Source organism: Apteryx mantelli, chromosome 4 (assembly GCF_036417845.1).
Source record: "Apteryx mantelli isolate bAptMan1 chromosome 4, bAptMan1.hap1, whole genome shotgun sequence".
Taxonomy (NCBI): Eukaryota; Metazoa; Chordata; class Aves; order Apterygiformes; family Apterygidae; genus Apteryx; species Apteryx mantelli.
This window is the reverse complement of record NC_089981.1, coordinates 20,094,408-20,118,232: the sequence shown is the minus strand read 5'-3', so window position 1 is coordinate 20,118,232 and position 23,825 is coordinate 20,094,408. Positions and strand designations below refer to the sequence as shown.

Below are 23,825 nucleotides of genomic sequence, written 5' to 3'. Positions count from 1 at the left end.
GCATGGGATGGTGCCCGCCACATCACATTCACTAAGAAAACTTCCTCCTCTGCATCAGCCTCCCTAGCGCAGCCTTCACCTCCTTGTTCCTCAGGCTGTAGAGGAAGGGGTTCAGCATGGGGATCACCATGGTGTAGAGCACAGCAGCCACTTTGCCTTCTTCCTCTGAGAAGCGGGAGCTGGGGCACACATAAATAAAGAAGAATGTCCCAAAGAACAAAATGACTGCATCCAGGTGGGAAGTGCATGTGCTGAAAGCTTTGCGCCGGCCCTTGATGGAGCGGATCTTCAGGATGGCTGTGAGGGTGTATGTGTAGGAGACAAGGATAACGCCGCTGCTCAGCGTGCCAAGTACGAAGGAAGGGTGAAAAGCACCAGCTTGTTGGTGCCCTTTTGTGAGGAGGAGCAGGGGATCACTGCGGGGATATCGCAAAAGAAGTGATTGATCACACTGGGCTTGCAGAAGCGTAGCTGGAAGCAAGGCTGCTATGTGTCACGGCATTCACGATCCCCACCATGTAAGGGCCAGCTATCAGCCGGGCACAGATTTTGGGTACATGATGACAGCGTAGAGCAGTGGTTTGGAAATGGCCACGTATTGGCCACATAGTGGTCCTAGGCCATTGCTGCCAGGAGGTGACACTTGGCAGGCACAAAGAGGCTGAAGAACCACATGTGTGTGGCTCACTGCAGAAGTGAAATGGCTTTCTGCTGAGCAAAGAAATTGGCCAGCACCTGGGGGGTGACCACGGAGGAGCAGCAGAGGTCTACAAGGGACAGGTGACTGAGGAAGAAGTACGTGGGGGTGTGAAGTTGAGGGTCAACCCCTATTAGAAAGATCATCCCGAGATTCCCCACTAATGTGACGACGTAGCTCACCAGGAAAACCAAGAGAAGGGGAATCTGCAGTTGCAGGCAGTCTGAAAACCCCTCAGGAATGAACTCTATTGCTTCTGTGCAGTTTTCTACCATCCTTTCTTCCTAGCCTGAGTGAAGAAAGAAAAAGCCAGCAGAGGAGCTAGTGTTAGTTAGATAGCTTGGTAGCCATGCCCTGGTAGTCCTAGGAGATGATCTCATGGGGCTGGCGATCGCTTTTGGGCAATGCTTGTGGGCAGCTCTAGCAAATCCTTCTTTTCAGGAGCTAATCCAGCTCCGTTCAGGCATTAGTTGCTTGCCACTTCCTTTCTTACTGCAGAGTTCAAATCAGCTATGCTGTGCTGGGTGGTCAAAATGTCTCCTTGTCAGATGGTGTCCAGATACGATAAATGATGTTTAGAAAAAGGTCATATATTGGGGAGAGAGGTGCCCGCCTGCCCGGGGAGAGGCTCTGGAGGAAGGAAGGGGGGCTGCTGGCTCTGGGAGGAACTGAGCATGCATTTGGGGAGACGGCTGGCTCAGGGGGAGCTGGCTGGGGGTGGCAAGGAGGAAGACCTGAAGCTCCAGGAAAAGAGGAAGCCTTTCCAAGGTCTCTGGAGAGCCTGAGAGATCTGTGGACTCCAAGAAGGTGTGAAATCTACCTGGAGTGGAGACACGGGCTGGTAGAAGGCGTTTGCCCTGCAAGACTGCTGTGATGGGCGCTAAAGGTGTGTTCAAGCCCTCCCTCACCCAGCACGGCTCGACTCCCCCAGCCACCTAGTTTGCTTGTTCCACATCGGTATCTTTGCACTCCTACAGAGAAAAGCTTTCAGGACTGGAGCCTTTGGTGTCCATCACTGTGCTCTTTCCAGGCGAGAGCGGGGAAGATGGCAGTCCCAACTCAAGGCTCGCGGTTATTCATGTTGTTCCTTGTGAGTTCGCAATCAGTCTCAACTTACAGTTTAGAAAATCTGTGCTAGTGGAGACCTTGAGAGATCACCTAAGCCATTCCCTGACCTAGGACCAGTCCAGCCTGGCAGATGCTCTCCTGCGGCTTGAGGGCTCAGCCAGCTGCCCCAGCAACATCGCTGCACAGTCACAGGCTGATCACCAGTTGGGAGCTTCCCTGTTACAGGCGATGAAGCCCTCCTTGCCATTTGGAATAAGAAATCAAGAATAGGAGTAGAATTTCTGCCTTCTCTTCCTTTGAGTGGGCAGCTTCAGTGTTGCCTTACCCTGCCTGTTGCGCAGGGTGAGGCACCCCATCAAACACGTGCTGGGCCAAGCAGCTGCAGAGCTACCCTGAGCTTCAGCTTTTCACTGGCGCAATTTCTCATGGAAACCCAAAGTCCTTTTGGTCTGCTTGCCCCACTGTCCTCTGACCACGAGGAACCTCTTTTGTCCCAAATCCTCTCCCTGGGAGAAGAGAGTTATCCTGGCACTATGCATTGCTTTAAAAAAAACAAAACCAAAAAGGTTCCTGTGTGTTTTGAAAGGATGGTCCTTTCAGTTAAGCTTACTGTGCTGGGGGACATGATTATCACCTTGTTTTCACTTCTGTGTGATAGAGGAGCACATTGCTGGGGAATGATGGACTCTGTGATGCTGGACCAATACCTCTGCTTTGCAAGTGTCCCAGCGACCTCGGTTTTGATTGCAAGGTCTGTTCTGCCTTAGCTTATCCTCAGGGTAGTGGGAAGAATGCTAGGGGACTTGGTTCCTTTCCATTTGTACACATATACATATGTACATTTGCCTCTGTTTCTATGTACACGTGTGTGTGTGTGTGTGTGTGTGTGCACAGAATAAAGAAGAAAGACTGAAAAGTGCATTTCTATTGGACGCAGCATGAAGTTTATTTGTTTGCAATTTACTTAAGCCAGTTAAAATAAAGATCAATCTTTAAATGAAAGGTGCCTTTTCATAATGCAGATGAAAAGGTCCAAGCGTATGCGCCAAGATGGTATACTTCCACGTCTGAAAAAAACATTGCTTTCTGAACTGGTCAAAATGTTTCTGTTTAATGCCTTCTCTATCCCTCCTGGGATGGCATTCATTGTGCATTTTAGTGCCCTGAGGGCAGCAAGGGGGCATAATAGCCCTGAGGAGCCTCACCTGGAGCCCCACTCACACCACCCTGCCCATGGCCCAGGAGCCCTGTTTAAGCTCAGCCCAGGGCCTTCAGTCTCTTCCTGAGCTATGTTGTAGGTGTGCTTGTCTCCAGCCTGGTCTTTGCCTCCTGGGTGGACCTCAGACCTGCACCATAGGTCGCCTCTGGATGGGCCCCAGACCTGGCTCCTTGCTTGCCGTGCCTGGGGCTGTCAAGGGAGCCTGTTGCCAGCCCCAGGCTCTGCCTGCTGGCTCTGTGCCTGTGGGTCTGTGTCCCCATGGGGAGGGTCCTGCCTGTGCTGAGGTCCCAGCTGGCCCTCGCTGCTTCCTGAAGCTTTGTCTTGTTGATATGCTTGTGGGCAGGGTGGCTGTGCAGAGGGACCTAGGCAGGCTGGGGGAATGGGCCACCGGGAACCTCATGAACTTCAGTGGGGACAAATGATAAGTGCTGTGCCTGTGACAGACTGGTGTGTGCTGGGGAGCATCTCTGCTGGGAGACCTGCAGTCCTGGCAGGCAAGCCTGAGCCAGCAGCGTGCCCTGGCAGCGAGTGGAGCCTAGAGCATCCTGGGCCACGTGCACAGGAGCACAGCCAGGATGTGGAGGGCTGTGGTTATCCCCCTTTACTTGGCACTTCTTAGGCCATGTTTGGGTACCCCCTCCAGGTTTGGCCTCCCACAGCAAGAACGGTGTCAACAAACCTGAGCAAGTCTAGCAGGGACCCCCAAGACAGTTGGGGGTCACCTGTGAGAAGCAGCTGAGGGAAAAGTGCTTACTTAGCCTGGAGACCAGAAGGCCTTGGGAGGACCTAAGAGCAGCCTCACAGTGCCTACATGCAGGTTATCAAGAAGCCAAAGCCAGGCTCTGCTGAGGCGCACAGCAGAGAGATGAGGGACAGTGGTCATAAAATGAAATGGGGAGATTTGACTGGATGGAAGACCGTTTTTCACCCCAGAGGGCAGTTGGGCACTGGAAGGGGGTCCAGCAAGGCTGTGCAGCCTCCATCCTTGGAGATTTTTCAAGCCTTGACTGGAGAAAGCCCTGCGCAATGTGATGTGAATTCAGTGTTGATCCTGCATTAAGGAGGAGGTTGGACTAGAGGCCTCCTGAGGTCCCTTCCCACCCGAGTCCGTGATTAGTCTGATTCAGTGATCACCTATGAAGGGGCTGAAGAGCCAGGACCTTTGTGCAGGCTCCATGGATAGTGTGTGATGTGGAGACAGTAATGCTAAACTAGCCAACACATTGAATGAGACATCCTGGGTTTTTCCAAGCATCCTTAAAATACCACCACTGCTCTCTAGTGGCATGAGTGCAGCAGAGCAGCTCCTGAACATGTCTTAATGGTGGCACATGGCATGTTTTAGGTTGGACACCTTTTCTTGTGAGCAGAGGGAACCTCAGGTAAACTAGCCCAGAGGTAGGTGTTACCTCCAGAGTTGGAGGTAAATCCCAGAAAGAAAGACTTAGTAACAACAGATGTAAACTCACTGAGTGTGAACTCAGAGACTTGGTAAAACAGTGTCCTGGTTGGGATTCACCTGCCTAACTGCAGGTGTTGAAAAGTTGTTTCTGTAAGTCTGACCATGTTGTCCAGGTGTCCTTAATCCTGTACAGTGAGAAACAGGTGCTTCTGATGAGTGATATGTCCTGCAGAGGTGTCCAAAGCTAGCCTGAGTCCTTGAAAAGACTAAGTAAAGAAGCTGATATGGCACCCCACCGGAGGAAAACCCTGCTGCACAATTGTATGAGAAAGGGCAATATGAAACTGCAAGTTGTCTTCAAACTGGAGAAGGGAGAATGGTAGCAGACTGATTTCTGTATTTTGCTATGCTTTTTCTTTAACAGATGCACGTTCAATTCAAGCAAAAATATTACACAAATAAAAGTAAATTTAACGTGACTGGCCATGACAGAGATGAACAGATTTCCTTCAATTGAGCCAGTAGTAAGAAGTTACTTGGATGTGTTTCTCCAGAAACACAGGAAGAAGTTGTTCTTCTGATTTACATCCTTCCACAGAAATGCATTGTCTCGTGTTTAGTTCTTCCCTGAAAAGTTAAGTGCATCAGTATAATGACTTATCGTCTGCAGGCATTATTTCTGATATGTTTGGGGGATTTGCCAAAACATTAGCTGCAGAGAGAAATCTCTGCATGATGCAAGCCCAGGTCCTCAGGGGAAGCTCGCTCTGTTTACCAGGTGCCCTGGAGAACCTCTGATAAGTTATCCCATGAGTATGGGATGAGTGGGACATCATTCTGGTTTCACAGAGACCGACAGAGCCTATATTTGGACTTCCGCTCAGTCCTCACTGAGCGGGGGTCTGCCAATAGCTCGGGGAGACCACTAAACGGAGCAAACGTGAGTGAATTTCCGAGACAAAGAGATGCTGGATGGCGACGTGTTGACTGTCCTCATATGTCTCTGAGAAGAACGTGATAACTTTGTGCCTGGAGAAAATCCTCCGTCAGCACCTGGCTGATGATCCTACCTGCCTGTAGTTTCACTGGGACGGAGGAGAACTGTGAAGAACTGCAGGAGCACCAATGTAAGGTAGGAAAATTTTTTTTGTCAGCTTGTCTTGCCTGTGGTACACTTTCAAAATGAACGCTGGCCAAATACCTCACCATTATTATTCACTTTTGAAAGTTTGTCTGAATCATTACAGTTTGTCTGTATCCAGGTAAGAGGCATGGCAGTTGGAGATTTCAGGTTCTGCTGAAAACTCTGGAAGACTGATGTATGTTAAGAGGATGAGGTCCTGCGGGTGGGGCGATTTTGGATCATAATTGTTGGAAATGCCTGTTCAGGTGTCAATGCCTGCCCCTGAGCACCATTCTCTTAATCATGGGGATCTCAAAAACAGAGTATGTACTGACAGAGTATGTACTGTACCACGGGATGACATGTCTGTAGAAGAGCATCTTCCCCACCAGTCCTACCCGGAGTCCAGGGGACAAAGTACCAGGAAGCAGAGAGCACACCGACATCCAGGGCACACTTGGACACAGCTCTGCTAGGTCCTGGTGGTGTTTCAAGAGTGGGTCCCAGGCTGTTGTCAGGTCCAAGCTCGCCTCACATCTGTACTGTTCCTGCATTATGGAAACAAGTCCAGATGGGCTTGGGAGAAACGGAGAGGAACTTGCTAGAAAGAAAGTTTGAGCCCATACTCCCCACTTGCTTGGGCAGGTAGCTGTGTCAGGCAAGGAATGACACATCTGCCCAGGAAAAGCTTCTGCCTTGGCCTCCTCAGGATGTTGCTGACACCCAGGAGAAAGTTGGCTGGGCTCAGGAGCCCCGGGATGCATGGTGAAACGGGGCTTTGCCGGCAGCTCTGCTGCAGGTAGCTGGCCATGACCAGCGCTCCTGTAGGCAGTGCAGACAATACTGGACCCCAGCAGGAAGGTGCAAAAGAGAATGTAGCTTTCTGTCACTCATGGCTGCTCCATCCTCCTGTTTCCTCCCCCCCACAAATTAAGTTGTCCTTATCTTTCTCAGGACCTTCACTTGAGGCTCACGTGGTATAACATCTGGAGTACTGTGTCCATTTCTGGGCTCCCCAGTACAAGAGACATGGAACTACTGGAGAGAGTCCAGCAAAGGCCTACGAAGATCATTAGGGGGGACTGGAGCTCCTTTCTTAGGAGAAAAGGCTGCAAGAGCTGGGCCTGTTCAGCCTGGAGAAGAGAAGACCGAGAGGGGATCTTATCAAGGTATACAAATATCTTAAGGGAGGGTGTCAAGACGATGGGGCCAGACTGTTTTCAGCGGTGCCCAGCGACAGGACAAGAGGCAACGGGCACAAACTGAAACACAGACAGTTCCATCTGACCGTGAGAAAAAACTTCTTCACTGTGAGGGTGACAGAGCCCTAGAACAGGTTGCCCAGAGAGGTTGTGGAGTCTCCTTCTCTGGAGATATTCAAAAGCCACCTGGACGCGATCCTGTGCAACGTGCTCTAGGTGACCCTGCTTGAGCAGGGGCGTTGGACTAGATGATCTCCAGAGGTCCCCTCCAACCTCCACCAGTCTGTGATTCTGTGATGAAGGCCTCCCGTTCTCACTAGGTATTCTTCAGCAGCACTCTTGTTTCAATGGTTATATGCACTCAGTGATATCCTAGATCGCTCCTTCTTTGCCCTATGTGCAGGTCTCTGTCCTGTGAGGAATCTTCACTGACTCTTGGACATCCAACCTTTGTAAGTTTAGCTCTACACGGGTGTCTACTTTCCCTTTAAAGGCAGGAAGTGAGCAGCTACAGGTGATGATTTACCCCAAATGGCTAAGACCTTTCTTTGGAGGGGATGAATTGCCCTGCAGAAGTGCCCGACTCCAATTTATTTTAGCAAGCACCTCCTCAGGTAAGGGGAGAGCTTGTCATTAAAGAGGTTAGTGGAAGGGTAAGGCAAGCATTGTATCATGCCCTGCGTTGGAGGAACATGTAGGCATTCTGTTACCCATTGGAAAATCCTTTCTAAAGCCTGTGAAAATGACAGCTTAAGGCATGCCTTAGTATTCTGAAAGGGCATTTGAAGGGTACTACTACTACCAGAGAAGTAGTATGCCCTTCTGTAATTAAGCTAAGAGCAGTCTCGCTTGACTGAGCACAGAAGTTTCTGATTAGATATGTTTCATCTCATCATACTATTTAATGACAATTGGTTCTGGTAGCAACAGATATTTTAGATGTCTGCTTGAGCACTTTCACATCAGCTGTGCAAAAGAGACCAAACCCCTGAACTGGAAAGGAAATGATTAAGGGGAGATTTGCCTTAAGATTTACCCGCCTTGGCAACCTTTGTCAAAAGGTCTTGCGTCAAAAGGTTAAAAGTGAAAGCGTCTAGCTGAAGGAGTTGTTTGGCGTGCACGATGGCGTGCAGGGAGGCAGCTGGCCTTGGGCTCCTTTTCAACATCTACAGAGCAAGCCTCAAAGCCTGAGCATTTCATTTAAACCTCTCCCATAGTCAAGCTACCCTCAGAGGAGAAGGCTTCTTAATCTAAGAGAAATAGTTCATGACAGGTCAGAAGAGCCAATCCTCTACACTGCCAGGAAAGCCAGAGGGCCACTTTGGCTGTAGCTTGCCTGTAGTGTGGTAGTCCAAAGAGACATGAATCTCACTTCTAATGAAGGAAACAAGACCAGAAGGAAAGACTCTGCCTAGTCTGTAGAGAGATAAAGAGAGGCCAGTTTCCACCCTGAAAGCACAGCCACCTTTCCCCAGAACTTTAAGTTCCAAGATGCCCTTCCGCTTTGTGATAGGACCTTGTTTTAACTGGAGCCTTGAGAGGGATCTGCTTAGGCACTGTAGCTGCTGCATCAAAATACAGGAAAACATGAAGAAGGGTGCATGGTCCGCAGCTGTCATCATTATATTTATGAAACATCTCATGAGCCCCCCAGAATCTGCATGTAGATACTGGATTTGTGCCTGGAAGGGAATCAGGGGTCACAGAACAGGTTGTGACACCCTGCTTTCTTTGTTGGATGCTTATGGAAAAGAATTTCTAAGAACTGCTGCGTTTTCTTCTTCCAAAGAGGTTACTGTCACTGCAAGAGAATAATCAGCAGTTCTTTTACTTTTTTCCTTTTCCATTTAACCTCAAAGGCAGTGTCATCTTTTCACATTGATATTTTGAAGTGGAAATTGCATCCAGCATTGTTTTCACCCTCTTCCTTCCATGTCTCTCTGCAGCGACTAAGGACAGTACAGATGGCGGATGAGAACTGCACCAGGGTGACCCACTTCACCCTTGCAGGACTCACAGAGCACCCACGCCTGAAGCCTGTCCTCTTCGCCCTCTTCCTGGGCACCTACACGCTGACCCTAGTGGGAAACCTCGGCATCATCGTGCTGGTCAGGGTCAGCCCCCAACTCCACACCCCCATGTACTTTTTCCTCAGTAACTTGTCCTTCTTAGACATTTGCTATTCCTGCACCATCAGCCCCAAAATGCTGTTGGACCTTTCAGAAAAACACAAAGCCATTTCTTTTGCTGGCTGCCTCATGCAGTTTTACTTTTATGCTGTTTTTGCCACGTCTGAGATCTACCTTCTGGCTGCCATGGCGTATGACCGCTACGTGGCCATCTGCAGCCCCCTGCTCTACGGGGTTGTCATGTCTCCTGGACTCTGCACGTGCCTGGTTGCCGGGTCCTACCTTGCAGGGATGCTGAATGCCGTCATACACACGAGCACCTTGCTCCAGCTCTCCTTCTGTGGTCCTCACATCATCAATAACTTCTACTGTGATGCGCCCCCATTGTTTGTTCTCTCCTCCACTGACACATGGCTCAACGAGGTTGTGGTTTTTGTGTTTGTGGGCTTCAACCTGACCACCACCAACCTGCTCATCATCACCTCCTACACCCGTATTGCGGTGACCATCGTGAGGATGCGCTCTGCTGAAGGCAGGCGCAAAGCCTGCTCCACCTGTGCCTCCCACCTAGCGGCTGTCCTGATTCTCTATGTGAGTTTTTTCCTCATGTACCTACGGCCCAGCTCTAGTTCAGCAGTTGATGAAGATAAGTGGCCTTCAGTTTTCTCTACGGTAGTGATACCTTTGTCAAATCCTCTGATTTACAGCCTGAGAAACAAGGAGGTGAAGGCTGCTCTGAGGAGACTTCTGAGGAGGACAATGTGCCCATGAAGATGATTTTTTTTTCTTCTTCTTCTTCTCCTCTTCCTTCTGCTCAGGGACACTGTTTCCCAAAGCACTGATCAGTACTACTGAGGAGCTGTTCCTTCTTTAGCAAGTACGTAAGGGAGATGCAATGCATCATCTGAATTGCTACATGAGCTTATTTCCTGACTTCACAGCCACCACTAGTCTCCAGGGTCAACCATGCGGCCTCCAAATTTCTTTGTGGTGATTGTTGTAGCCCTGAAGGATGCAGCTGGCATTGAGGAAAGGAACTTCTGGCTGCCAGGTGGGCCTGCTCCTGCTCCTTCTGTCCCTAGAGAACATAACTTGGGGCGCTTAGTCCTGAGAAGCAGCTTTGGGACTCAAAGACGCATGTAAAAACCAGCAGGGAGTTTGCAGAGGGAAAGCCTGAGCTCCACGTGAGCGATCAGAGATGACACGTCATACTGGTGCTGCTGGTTGCAGCTGCCCAAGGCCCATGATGTGACTGCTGCTCTCCACTGATGGCCAGAGCTGTTGGCCGTGTGTGGCAGGAAGGCTTTTCTGCCCTGCGATTAGCTTCCATCACAGGCAGGACTGCAAAGTTGGACCTCTCCAGGAGGAGAGGGAAGAGAGTCTGATGGCACTGCTGTGGTGGGCTATAATTTATTAGGGAGAGCAACAGAGAGTTGTTCTTTCCTTCTCCAGGGCCCTGAAAGTGATGGTGGAACAGCCTGGAACAGCATTTGGGACAGGTTGCCCAGAGAGGTTGTGCAGTCTCCTTCCTTGGAGAGGTTCAAAAGCCATCTAGGCACAATCCTGGGCAACAGGCCCTAGGTGACCCTGCTTGAGCAGCAGGGTTGGACCAGATGATCTCCAGAGGTCCCTTCCAACCTCAACCACTCTGTGATTCTGTGGGTGAGGTGATAACAACCCTTCCATCCTTTTTAGCAACAACTTTGCTTGCTTGTATTTACCTTTCCAACAGGTATCGCTGGACAGCGGACTTAGCCCACATACCTTCAGGCAGGCTTGTAGAGCAAAAGGGAATGCATAACCCAAGCTGAATAGTCTGGAAAGGCATCAAAGCAACCGTGCCTTTCTTCGAGCACCTTTGGAAAACACTGGGCTATGTCACATTCCCACAGCCAAGGAGAAAATCCCCTAAGCTTTTGGAAAAGACATGGCCACCGCCAAGTAACTAAAAGCCAAAGCCTGACTTGTGCTTACGCATGTGGTAGTACAGCAAGGTGCCAGGGCAGGACCTAGAGCGCTGGCACAGATTACCCAGGCTGCTTAAGTGGTCTGACACCTTCCCTGGCACAACTTTGGACCCTTCCTCCCACCCCAGCAGGATGAGCTCAGCGTGGCAGTGGCATATGCTGGGACTGTTTGCTGTCAGTGGTTTGGAGCAGGCTGTGCTGTTTTGGCCTGCTCCCTCCGGCACAGTCCTGCACCATCCCAGGAGACCCGGCGCGGCTGCCCTCTGTCTGCACGCACTGCTGCCATGCCCTCGCCTGTGCTCTGCATATCAGGACCATGCTATGAAACCCACCGTAGCTGGCTTTGTGAAGCCAGGCCACAGGCAGAACTATTCAAAATGGTCCAAGTGCCCAGGAGGGTTTGCATGGTGCTGGGAGGGGATGGCTGGCCTTGATCCAGGTGGAGGCTGCGTAGGTGCTGGGGGCGGCTGACTGGAGAAAATCTCCCTTTTACCTGTGCAGAGGTACCATCTGCTGGGGGAAGGCGGCCAACTAATGATGGCCATGCAGTGATACGATCAGCTGGAAAAAAAGGTGAATGTCGCCTCCGTGCAGGTCCAGGACACGGACTGCCCTTTTGGTCCATTCTGCGCAGAGCTGAGCTGGATGTTCATCTGGGCAATAATTGCAAGAGTGCATAATCCCGGCCTAGGAGTCATGAGCCCACCAACTGCTCCTCCTCCTGCTCGGTCGTCATGGTCAGGGCTGAGCACTCAGCCCGGGTGTTGAGGGAAATTCCCCTGTCCCTGCTGTTGCTTTTGTCCTGTCCATAGCTCCAGCGAGCATCAGGTTGCTTTGTGATGGTTGGTGCCTGGGGAAGGGAGAGGTATGGGCGTATTCTGCGGTGACACTGACCAGGCTGTAGAGAGTCAGGAGGTGTGTCCTGGATGGTGGGGGGAGAGGAGGAAAGAGGGAATCAGTCATGTCTTCTGCTGTGAGGGTCCTACAAATGCTGCTGGAGACAAAGCGGCGATGGCTGGGAAGTGCCTCTGCATGGAGTCCTGCAATGTCGTGGTGCAGGTTGCTGCCTCCCACCTACACATGGCGTGGATGCGGCCACCCCCATCACATGTTTTCTGAAAAAGGCCATCCCTGACAGGACATATACATAGCCATGTGCAGGCATGTTACCTTCCCAGACACCTTCCTCTCCCTGGCCCAGGCAGAGGAGGTGGCACCGTTTGTACCTTAAGCCCTCTAGACCTTGACTTTGAATCTCATTGCTGTTCCAAAGTGAGGTTTGCCACTGAAGGGAGTGACCAGCCCTGCACAAACATCTCTCTCTGCAGCCTGGTTAAGTATTATGTTGTGTAAGGCAAGAGCAGATGTTGCTTGGGTTGCTCATAGCCCACTGCCTGGCTCTGAGCGTGGACCCAAGGTCCTGCAGGAAGGCTGCGAGACCTTCTCTTTGCCCTCCTCAAAAACACTGCTGAAGAGCTGTAAGAGTCCATAAGCTAAAGCCGCATGAACGAAAACACGGACAGCAGTCAAATTGTGGAGATGGTGATGCTAACTCAGGGGCCCAAGAGGAAGAATACTGGCCTGAAATGTTACAAAACCTTGAGGGGAAAATCAGAAGAGTTGCCAGGAGGATGAAGGCTCAGCCCCTTCCCAGGGGTGAAAGATGCTGCATCTTCCCAGCCTGGCTGATGCCCACCTGGCCAGCAGCCTCAGTGGGATGGGGCAGGAGCACAGCAATGCCTACCTCAGTAGCCTGCTGGTCTGAGCTATCATCTTGTGTGTGCCTTAGCTAATAAATACTTGCTGTCTACTCTTAAGCTGTGTATAACCTGCTTGCAGAGTCTTTGTGTGCATGGCAAAAGACGACCAAGCAAAACCAGCCCAGTAGAGCATGGGTTATACTCATGCAAGGAACTGGTCGGCAGGACAGAAAAGCAAAGAGGAAATCTCCTGGATGCTGTTGGAGATTGAATCTCGGAATAAGAAAGCCCGTTCCCCGCTCAGCCTCTCAGGTGATACCCCCAGGAAGTCCTAGGCAGAGTGAAGAGAAATGAGGGGAACGAGCAGGAAAACCAGGGTCTGTGTGTGGGAGCGAGTGAAAGGCCTCAGAAGGGATCCCTTCCTCCTCTGCTGCCCGGTTAACCTTGGTGTCTCCAAGTCATAAGGTGAGCAACATGCATGCAATTCAGCAGGTCGAAGGGATAAGGCTGATGTCCCACGCTAACATTTTCTCTCCCTGAGAAGGAGTTTCTCTGAGTTTTAGATTTTGATATTACACTCAGTCTAAGGCGAAATGGCAGCTACCATGGGAAATGCAGAGGTATTACTTAATTGCTTCTCCTCCTGCTGAGCTCCTGATGTGCTCCAGGGAGGCTGACCCAAGGCTACAAGTGTCTCATGTCCCTGTGCAGCATGCGCTAAAGCTTGAGGAGATGTTGCTGCTGCCCAGGTGTGTCCGGGAATCTTGTCTTTCACTCCACAGTCTCTTTACTCTGTTCCTGCTGCCATGGCTCTTGCTGAAATCCCGACACCGAGGTGGAAGTGGCAGCTGCAACATGCTTAGAGGAAACTCAGCACACGTTAACTAAAGCTTGTGTCTGCCTTTCACTCTACCTTGAAGTTCATTGAACTCTGATTCCTGCAACCAGTGAAAGGGACTGCAGGGCAGAGTGCCTGGGGACCTGCACAGGTAAAGCTGCCTAACAAGACAAAGCAAGGGAAACCTCAGCAATGTTGAGCCTGTGAGAGAGAACAACCAGGGGGAAGGGAGGTGATGTGTGTGCTGAGAAAACCTAGGGCTGTCCTCAAGGGTGTGAATCATCTCTTCCTAAGCTAGACAGCTGGAATATGTTGGAGGAATACACACTCAGGAGAGCCTATTTCTCTCACCTTGGATTAAAAAGACAGCCTGGACAATTAGGGCAGATGAATTGCTGTCAGTTTGTCAGATTACACTTGTGTTCACCGGAAGACATCTGCATGTACGGATTGTCCATGGCTTTTGCTCACGCTGTCTCAGATACTGAGAGAGCTTTCTCAAGGTGGACGACAGCGAGGATGTTAACACAAATTTCTCTCACTTCTTTGCTCTGTCTTTCTTCCAGGTCTCTCTGCAGCGATTAAGGACAGTACAGATGGTGGATGAGAACTGCACCAGGGTGACCCACTTCACCCTCGCAGGACTCACAGAGCACCCACACTTGAAGCCCGTCCTCTTTGCCCTCTTCCTGCGCACCTACATGCTGACCCTAGTGGGAAACCTCGGCATCATCGTGCTGGTCAGGGTCAGCCCCCAGCTCCACACCCCCATGTACTTTTTCCTCAGTAACTTGTCCTTCTTAGACATTTGCTATTCCTGCACTATCAATCAGCCCCAAAATGCTGTTGGACCTTTCAGAAAAACACAAAGCCATTTCTTTTGCTGGCTGCCTCATGCAGTTTTACTTCTATGCTTTTTTTGTAACGTCTGAAGTTTACCTTCTGGCTGCCATGGCGTATGACCGCTACGTGGCCATCTGTAGCTCCCTGCTCTACGGGGTCGTCATGTCTCCTGGACTCTGCACGTGCCTGGTTGCTGGGTGCTACCTCGCGGGGCTGCTGAATGCTGTTGCACACACGAGTGGCTTGATCCAGCTCTCCTTCTGTGGCCCTCACGTCATCAATAACTTCTACTGTGATGTGCCCCCATTGCTTGTTCTCTCCTCCACTGACACGTGGCTCAACGAGGTTGTGATGTTTGTGTTTGTGGGCTTCAACGTGATCACCACCAACCTGCTCATCATCGCCTCTTATACCCACATTGCAGTGACCATCGTGAGGATGCGCTCTGCTGAAGGCAGGCGCAAAGCCTGCTCCACCTGTGCCTCCCACCTAGCAGCCGTCACCATCTTCTTTGTATCTGCTGCTTTCAATTACATGCAACCCAGTTCCATGAACTCAATGGAGAGCAAGAAAATTTCATCCATCTTTTATAGCATTATAATCCCCATGCTGAATCCCTTGATTTACAGTCTGAGGAACAAGGAGGTGAAGCATGCCACAATCAATATTATCAGGAGGAAAGTGTACTTCTGAAAGGCATTCTCATTTTATATTGTTTTCCTTTGTTTTTCCTCTCTTGAAAGAGAATGTTTCATGCATGTTTCTGAGATCTGCTGCTTCCAAAACTGTTTGAAACCTCATAGATTAGGACTGGAGAATTAATTAGCCAGCTCTCAGACTGATTGTGCCCACTGACACAGCTACATCTTTCTTGTCTGAAGAACAAGCTTCTTCTCCAGTTAGTCTGTCCCCCACACTCTCATAGATATATTGCCACTGTGCAAAACGGCAAAAAGTGAGTTTATGAGCTGGAGATGGTGATGCTGTGGATCTGCACACAAAATCACAGAAGGGTTAAGGTTGGAAGGGACCTCTGCAGCTGTCTAGTCCAAGCCCTCTGCTTAGAGCAGGATCAGCTACAGTGGGTTGCTCAGGACTGTGTGCAGTTGGGCTTTGAATAGCTGCAAGGATGCAGACTCCACAACCTCTCTGGGCACCCTGTTCCAGTGTGTGACCACCCTCACCATCAAAACCTTTTTGTTATGTTTAAATAGCATTGCCTGTATTTCATTTTGTCTTTTCACTGCGCACCACCGAGAAGAGTCTGGCTCCATCTTCCCTACCTCCCCCTGCATCAGGTATTTCTATACATTGATAAGATCCGCCTTGAGCTTTCTCTTCTCAAAGCTGAACAGTCCCAGCTCTCTCAGCCTCTCCTCACAGCAAAGATGCTCCAGTCCCTTAATCACCTTCACAGCCCTTTGCTGGACTCACTCCAGGAGCTCCATGTCTCCCTTGTACTGGGGAGCCCAGACCTGGACACAGCACTCCAGGCTTTATGGGTGAAATGTCTTCTCACAGACCCTCTTAAAGTATAGGAATGTTGAAATTCCCCCCAAAGCTTTTTCATCTGCTTTGCACCATCTCTTTTTTCTGTTAGCCAAAACTATTTGTTTCTATTTTCCATTTTTGTCAAGCAGTCTCACCATGTTTCCAGAATGCCTATGCTGAGTGAACGGGAGTTTGAATGTACAGTGCTCAATGAAGACTATTTAAAAGCTGTGATATAATGTAAACTTCAATGAATGATGAACAAGCTTATGTTACATTTCTATATCTGAATAGTTTGAGGCTGAATCATGAAGTGTTGTGCTACCTGATTTGTTGACCACCACTACCCTCCAGCATATTAAATGTATAACTTCATATCCTTGGACTGACTATGCTCTTCTGTATGTATAAAGAACACGTTAAATGAGTTGTTCAAATTCATATTCTGAGTCTTCCCTTAAAGTAAGTTTTTTTCTCTAGATTATACTGAGGGCCAGAGGCACTTTTTCCATTTCCTGCGCTCAGCACGGAATATGAAACCATGGCTGAGTACAAAACTGGGGGTTCTGAGCTGAAGTTAATGACGTTCTTTATTTCCTCCTGCGCCCCACTTTCTCTATAGGTATGCTGACTTTCACTTGCCATCTTCCTGCCCAGCACCTTCTTGTGCGTGGCTTCTTTGAGAGCCCCTTGGGGTGCAGGTCCCTGCCTTGTGCTCTGTGTTTCTTGACTTTCCCCATGCCCACGCTGGTTAGCTCTGGATCACATTGCGGAGTGGTCCTGGAGCATGCGCCATACACCCCTGCTACAGAACACAGAGCTGGAAATATCACCACCAAGGAAATCAAGGCTTTTTAAAATTGTCCAGCAGAGAGACTGAGGGGATGGTTGTTTCACCCTGCAAGGCTCGCAGTGCTTCCCTTTTCCTTCTCCGTCCCTTGGCTGTGGTGGTGCAGGCATCACTCTGGACTCAGGTGCCAACCTGGGTGTCCTGAATGCTGGCGGGCCCTCCGCATGCAGCTGCTGGGGGAACTGGTCCCCATTACCCCGGCAGAGCTTGAGGGCTCACCTGCATCCTTGCCGAGGCCGACAGAGGCATCGCTGGCAGCCCCTGCCTCACGGACAGGGGAATGTCACCTGCCCCAGGCAGCGCTGCCCGTGCACCAAGCGTGTGCCTCAGCTGGACACGTGCTACCTTGACATCTGGGTAGGGCCTGATGACCCAACTTGAAGGGACTACGTAATCTCTGCTGACTCAGGCAGACGCTGCAATGCCATGAAGTTCTCTAAGAGAAACCAGGTGCTAATGTCCCCTTTGAGTCTGAGGTGGGAGGTTAGTGACTCCCTGAAGCCTGCCAAGATGTGGGCCTGCATGAATAGCTGAATTCACTTGGACTAGCAGTGCTTTCATATCATTCAGCGTTTTTTAACATGTTAACCAATTTAATACCACATCCATTTGAAGTGTGGTTAAGCAGCTGCACATCTCAGAGAGATGCAAGGCTGCACCAGCAGTCAGCCCTGTGTTGGAGAGGACTATGGTTTGACATGCATTGAAGAGGGAGGGGCAGGAATCGCAGGCGGGAAAAGCCTGGCATTGCTGCACATCAAGGCCTGCTTTTGCTGATAGAGCTGGCCGTGGAGGAGGCCACCTCACAGACTTCAGTCCCTCAAGCAGCAGAAAGCAGCTAAGAACCACCAGCGCAGTTAGCATCCATGAGCTGGGGTAGTAGCACTGTTTGAGTCAGGGCCCTGAAAGCAATAATAGGCCTTGATGGCCCTGAAGAGCCTCACCTGGACCTCCACCCAGCCCATAGCCTAGGACCTCATTTAAGCTCAGCCCAGGGGTTTGAGCCCTTCTCTGAGATGTTTGGTAGGCATGACTGGCTCCTGCCTTGTCTCTTGGATTGGCCTCAGACCTGCACTGCAGGTAGCTTCCCTCCTAGATGGACCCTTGGAACGTACATTGTGGCTGGTCTCTGGACCTGCCTGGTCTCCTTTTGCTCCTGATGGGAGGCCCTGGATGGACTCCGCACCTGCTTCTTCACTTGTGGTGCCTGGGGCTGCTGATGGGCCCTATTACTGGCCCCTGATGCTTGCTTCTAGTGTGTTGGGGGTCTCCTTCATGCTGAGTTTTCTAGCTCTCCATGCTGCAGCCCCTGTGAGGCCCCAAGCACCTGCTGCAAGGTGCTAGGTGACTTCTGCCAACCCTTGGTGGCCAGGGGAAGCTGCCTTCTCAGCTGCTGGTGGCAAGCTGCATGGACTTGGACCTCTGGTGGTAACCTCCGTACCAAAGGAGTGGAGGACTGGCGAGGCATATGCCAACGTACTGACCTGTAAGCTCCCTAACCACAGGCTTCAGGGCCGAGGTAGTTGTGACAAACCAAACAGCTTTAGAAGTGCTCGTTGCCATTAACAAAGAAGAAAGTTTCCTTCTTGATAGTCTCTCTGAGGTTGTCCCGCAGTGGCTTGTTAGGAAGAATGAGGTAAGGTGAGTGTGAGCTCTCCAAGAAGGTTTCAGGGTCATTAGGGACTTTCTTCCTAATGCCCAGAAGGGCTTGTTAAGCTGATGACTCCTGGAAGGCTGGCTGGCTGGCCCCCAGAGTGAGCTTCTTGTTTTGGGAAGCAGAGCAGTGTCATTTGTGTCAGAAATAGATTTAGGGTAGCGTAGCCTAGGTGATGAGAGCTTGGAGTTCAGGCCAGCCGAGAGGCTTCCAGTGGGTCAAGCTTCAACTCTTCCCTCTGCCTGCTGCTAGACAAGGCCTCTCATTTGGTCTCCTTAAAGAATAAGGCATCTCTGGTTCTCACTACACGTGCAGTTCATATGCATTTGTTGGCATTTGCTAATCAGATGCTTCATCTTTGCCTGTTTTTCACTCCATAGAAAATGAAATAAAAACTTGAGAAGTCCTTTAGATATTGTGGGAGCCTGGGCTGGTTGAGGTGAGGCTCGTGTCTAGCTCTGGCTGTGCTCCCCCTTTTCTGCCTTACCGTGTATGAAATAATTTTGCGTTTGTCTTTGTACATAGCTGCTAAAGGCCTCATCTATCCTAGGGGCTTCGACTCTTCCGGGGGAGTCTGTGGGACATGTGGGTTTCTCCAGTACATAGGCCACCTGGTCCAAATTTAATTCTTCTGGGCTCCCTCAGCTGACATAAGCTGAGGCTAACTAACGCTCCTGCTGGGCATCTGGACAGTCTCGGACTGGGACAGACAGGGTGGTGCTGAGCGGTAGGAATGCCTGCCAGCACCGCATGCCTCTGCCGAGGATGCAAAGAAAGGCTCGTTTACGGAAATGCCAACAGGTCACAGCCCAGCAAGGGCCTGTGCCAGGTGTCAAACCCCAATCTTTCACGTGGCTACCTTCAAACGTGGCATATGGTAGCAGGGGCAGCCATCTGAGCCGGAAACCCAGACAACCTGGAGTTGTCCTTGTATCTGTTTTATACGTTACGGGGCATAAGAGATGGAGAGCAGCTGAAGATGCATCACTGAATGCCAGAATCATGCTCTGGGGTTTCTTCTTTTCACGCCACAGCGAGAAAGGCAAGAGCCACAGCCGGGGCAGTAGTAGGACAGCCCAGACCTGTCTCCGCAGGGCGGGCACCTGGGCTCAGGCTGTCAATGTCTGATACAGCCGTAGGAGCTAGGGTCGGGATTATTTCTTGGTTAGGTCCTTTCCTGTGCGGGATGGTGTTTAGGACTGCTCACTTCTGGCACGTAGGATACTAATGAACGATTGCAATTTCTGCACCTCAACCTCCAGGCAGGGTCAGGATGCACCAGCCTCACTCAAAACATCTTTCTAACAGCTGCTTATTCAGTGCTGTGCTCTTCCTTAGGCAGGGCCAGGAAGCACCAGTTTCGCTAAAAAAAACAAACATACAAAAAAAACCAAAAAAAGACAACAAAAACCACTTTACTCGATGCTGGGATTCTTTCAACTAGCTTGCAGAGGAAACCACATCAGTACGAATACTGCCTATTAAGGCTTTTGCTTTGTTTTGTGTGGACAAACATTAAAATAGAATGTGCACCATGAAAGTTGTAATTACAAATTTGTATATCTGGAATGACCTCTGTTTTTAGGAATGTTGTTTAAAAAAAAATCATTTGGGTGTGTGGGGGGGAGGGGGAAAGTGTTTGCCTACCTGGGAGATTACAGGCATACTTGCATCTGTAAAGACTGTAATTCAGCTTACTGAAGTCTTGGAGTCTAAAAACTAATTGTTTAGCCTCATCTTAAAATAGGTGTCTAAATTGAGCCAGTTTTCCTGGACAAATACAAAGGCAGAAAAATAGAAACAAATACCACATCACAGATGCCTGTAACAGCATTGTTTGTATTTTACTCTTTTTTCCCCCCAAGCATATTTCCACTATTAGTCTTTTCGGAAAAATGAGATTTTACAATGAGAACTATTTTCCTAGTCTTTCATTCACATGTAAAACATCCAAACATTGTATTCCTCTGGCAACAGCTGGGGCCTGATATGTTTTTTATTACAGCTGTAGAGTTCAGACAGAATTCCCTCAGTCTTAGGCTGGCCATGAATGAGCTGTTTCGTCCAGCAGCTGAGTTGTTTGGAAAACAACGGGCTATGCTTCCCAGACCCACATCTGGCAAGCTAGCTGGCGGCATGCCTTGTGCTCTTCACGGATGTGCCCTCTTTATAGCCCTCTGAAGCTTTTCTGCCCCTGCTTGAAGCAGGTTAAGGAAGCCTTTGCTCTGCTGTTTTATATCTTGGGCAAACAAATTTCTGTCTAGCTTTTGGACTTTGAGAGTGCCTTATGGAGAATTCACTGGTATTCAGACATCTATGGTAGCATGGGAAGAGTTTTCTGCCCATTGACTGTAGAGGGAGCCCAGAGAACCACCTCATGGCCTAGGGAGCTAGCTTGGACTTGGGATGCTTAACTTCAGGTTTTTAAAAACACGTGAGATGAATCTCATCTTTGGAGACCAGAAAGTCAGCTGTATCCCGCTGTGCTTTGTTATAGTTTTCTATATGCCTGATGCCGTTTTCCTGACATGTTCCTCAGAGGATTCTGGTGCTGGTTGTTTGTTAGGGATCGAACAGTGGGTTTGATGGACTTCTGATCTGGCCTAATATGGTGACTCTTCTACTTCCACTCAGGCAACATAATGACAGAGAGCAGGAAAACGGGACCAGGCTGGAGTAAAATTAGTTTTCTTGAGGGCAGCTCTGGTTAGGCACTGGCCCCCCTACTCCCCCCCCCCCCCAAAAAAAAAAGAAAGAAGCACCAAAATTTCACTCGAGAAAGATTCTCGATGTAGATTCTCTTTTTAGGGAAGATTTTGGGCAATGGCAAATAATAATAGTAACAAGAGATAGCAACGACGGGTTTCAGCATGCCGGAGCTCTCAAAACAAACAAATGGAAAATAGCTATGTAAATCATTGCACAGGCAGGAGAATTAAAGTTCCTGTCTTCCCAACCACAGTAGGACCTACCGGTAGATGCCTTTTTGTCCTTTGTACTCAGAGTTGTCCAACACTGCACTGATTAGAGATTGCCAGAACAGAGGCAGCAATAATGTGTTCCCTGCAAAACCCCTCTGCTACTTCACCCGGCAAAGCACAGGAAGAAGATACTTTCTCACCTTTCCAAATGTTGGTGTGACTGGGGACATTTATCCATTCTCTTGTTCTGAGGATCCTTTCAGACCTGGTCCCTGAGGTCGGTAGTTCAGCTGTTTGGTGCACCGTTCGGATAGAACAGAATGTTTCTGACAATACTTTGTTGAGTAAATATATGATTGCGCATGCAAATTAAATTTTGTTTTGTCCTTGTATCCTAGAATTAGACTTTCCAGAGCTCTCCTGCCTTTCTGTGTTTTGTGAACATATCCCAGCTTTCCTTAACACACCTACCTTTTTCAGCATAGTTGTTGGAAGAGGTAGGAGACAAGCAGAGAGAGGAATAGCAAGTACAGCCACAGTTCCTTGAGGAAAAGAACGATGGAAACAAATCTGAGCTAACCAGGCCATCCGAAAGAAATCTGCCGGAGAAATTTTTGTGGATGTTATCGTGGAGGCCAAGAAACTGTCCATTTGCCTCTTGTATACAAGAGGACTAAACATGGCTACCCTAAATTTCACCTAAATCCCAAGTTAGACAGGACTTAGGTGCTTAAGTCACCCAGCCACTTAGCTTCTATTTCACCTTAGATACCACAATCGACAGATCAGTCTGAAGGTTTCTAAGGCACCTAAAACAAACTTTTCTTTACTCCCTCGGAAGTACAGTGGTGTTGACACCTATTACTTGCATGGTAGCGGAGTTGCACTGTGAGTCACAGGGCTTAGCCTATGAAATATGAAAGCAGTTGTCTAGGCTCCTTCTATGGGAAGAGAACTGCATTACTGACAAACACTGACCTCAGGAACAACAGATTATTTTAAGAGATCCTCCAAAAATTTCTCGCTGACTGTACTGCCCCAAACTTCCAGCAAAATCATAGTACTTTTGAGGCATGTATTTACAGAGTATCATAACTGACAGCGATTTTACATGTATTGCTGAAGAAGACCTGCTGCTCAAAACCTTGGGTTTAGGTTGATTTCGTAGCTGTTTTCACCTCTCTAATGCTCAGTATCAGTTTGTCTTGCCCAGCCTTTGCAGTGAATTGAGATGGGATGATGCCATTTTGCTCATCCTTGCAGTCATGAATTTTGACCTGTGTTTCAGGGTTTTGGCAAATATGTAGGTTGCCTTCCAGATCACCTACCAGGAGAATATCTCCCAGGCAGATTTGTGCCAGGTGATAACTTCTCAGAGCAGAACACTTTTTGCCACAAAACTGAAGGGAGAAGACAAGATTTTTCCCTTAAAGACACTCCGTCTGCTTTGCCTCTACATGTCCTGGAGATGCCATAGGGATTTGTGCTTGCTTTCTTCTTCCAGCATTGGTTTATTTAGACTTTAAACTCCATGGCGCAAGAACTTTCTGTAGGTTCCTCTAGGTTTGGATTATTCCCATCTAAATTTAATCATTGAAGTGATATGACTAAATGAGGAAGGCTGATCACCGGAGAGGCAAACTCCCTCTACAGTCAGTGGGTGATCTAGATCTGAGGTTGGAATAACTTTGCAGGTCTGTCCTCTTCAGAGCAGGCAACTCCTAATGCAGGCACGTTGTGGCACCCAGATCTTGGCGAGAATGTCACTGAGTAGGAAACAAATCCACACTGAAGAAAGGAGGAGGCACAGGTGTCTGTGACTGAAAAAGCTATTATGGGGGGAACAAACCCACCAGTTTTACAGGAATATGAGCACAAAGCACATCTTCCAAAAGGCTAATTTAACTGTCAGTAACCTCAGGGGTATTTTGAAACATTCTTCATACTTCCTGGGTTACTTGAAACCTAAAGAAGACCTGTCTTGAGTTAAAGAAAGAAAATCCCTCTCTGAGACTCATGTGTGATTCTACCCTACTCAGATCAGAAAATGAAAAGCTATTGGTCAGCTGTCCCCATGACACAGTAAAATTGAAGGCTCTTGCCCCATCAGGATTCAGAGGTGGACCAAAACGCAACAGAAACTAAACGGGCAGAAATCAGATGCAGAAGCAGCAAAGTCAGTTGCAGAAGCAGGGTTGAGAGAATACCCACAGCACAAGGAAATAAATACTAGTTGCAAACACCTGCATCATTCATTGGAGAAGATGGCAGTTTTGTTTGCTAACCAGCTAACCAGCAGTCTTCAACCAAACCTTGAAATGAGAAGCGAGGCTGTTACCCTTCCTTACGCTTGTGATAAAACACAGAACAATACAACAGAGGTTGACAAATCTGGAAGTCTGAAGAGAAGTCACAGCAGTAGTTAATGATAGCATGGCTTACCTTTGCTCGTATTTTCTATTCTACTTTAAATGAATTACTGGCTTGAGACAGGCTGAAGTCACAGTGTCTTTTTTTTTTTTTTTTAAGCCAAATTCCAAAAGCTATTTAGAAAGTTATTTATAGTAATTCCTTTTTTGTTAGGCCCTGTTGAATTTAGCACACTTATCTCAGTCTTTGTAAAAGAAATCTAAAATAATAATTGCAATTAGAGAAATAACCTCATCTGAGCACATCACTCACCTCAGAGCTAAATGAAATACTACCACCCTTGTAGACTCT

The 23,825-nt window shown here is 49.0% G+C and overlaps 3 protein-coding genes across 3 annotated transcripts; 2 read left to right on the top strand and 1 right to left on the bottom strand.

Annotated features, from left to right (window-relative positions):
* Positions 1–31: 31 nt before the first annotated feature.
* On the bottom strand, positions 32–972 carry LOC136991865 (olfactory receptor 5G9-like). Its single transcript, XM_067295324.1, has 2 exons — positions 689–972; positions 32–416 (listed from the first exon to the last, which is right to left on the bottom strand). Exons 1-2 carry the CDS (start codon positions 970–972, stop codon positions 32–34), a joined length of 669 nt encoding a protein of 222 aa, XP_067151425.1.
* A 7,703-nt stretch (positions 973–8,675) lies between these two features.
* On the top strand, positions 8,676–9,611 carry LOC136991864 (olfactory receptor 5J3-like). The gene has a single exon (XM_067295323.1). It carries the CDS (start codon positions 8,676–8,678, stop codon positions 9,609–9,611), a length of 936 nt encoding a protein of 311 aa, XP_067151424.1.
* Positions 9,612–13,941: 4,330 nt separating this feature from the next.
* LOC136991863 (olfactory receptor 5J3-like) lies at positions 13,942–14,881 on the top strand. Its single transcript, XM_067295322.1, is given in 2 exon segments — positions 13,942–14,172; positions 14,174–14,881. Coding segments are annotated over 2 exon segments (939 nt in total).
* Positions 14,882–23,825: the final 8,944 nt, after the last annotated feature.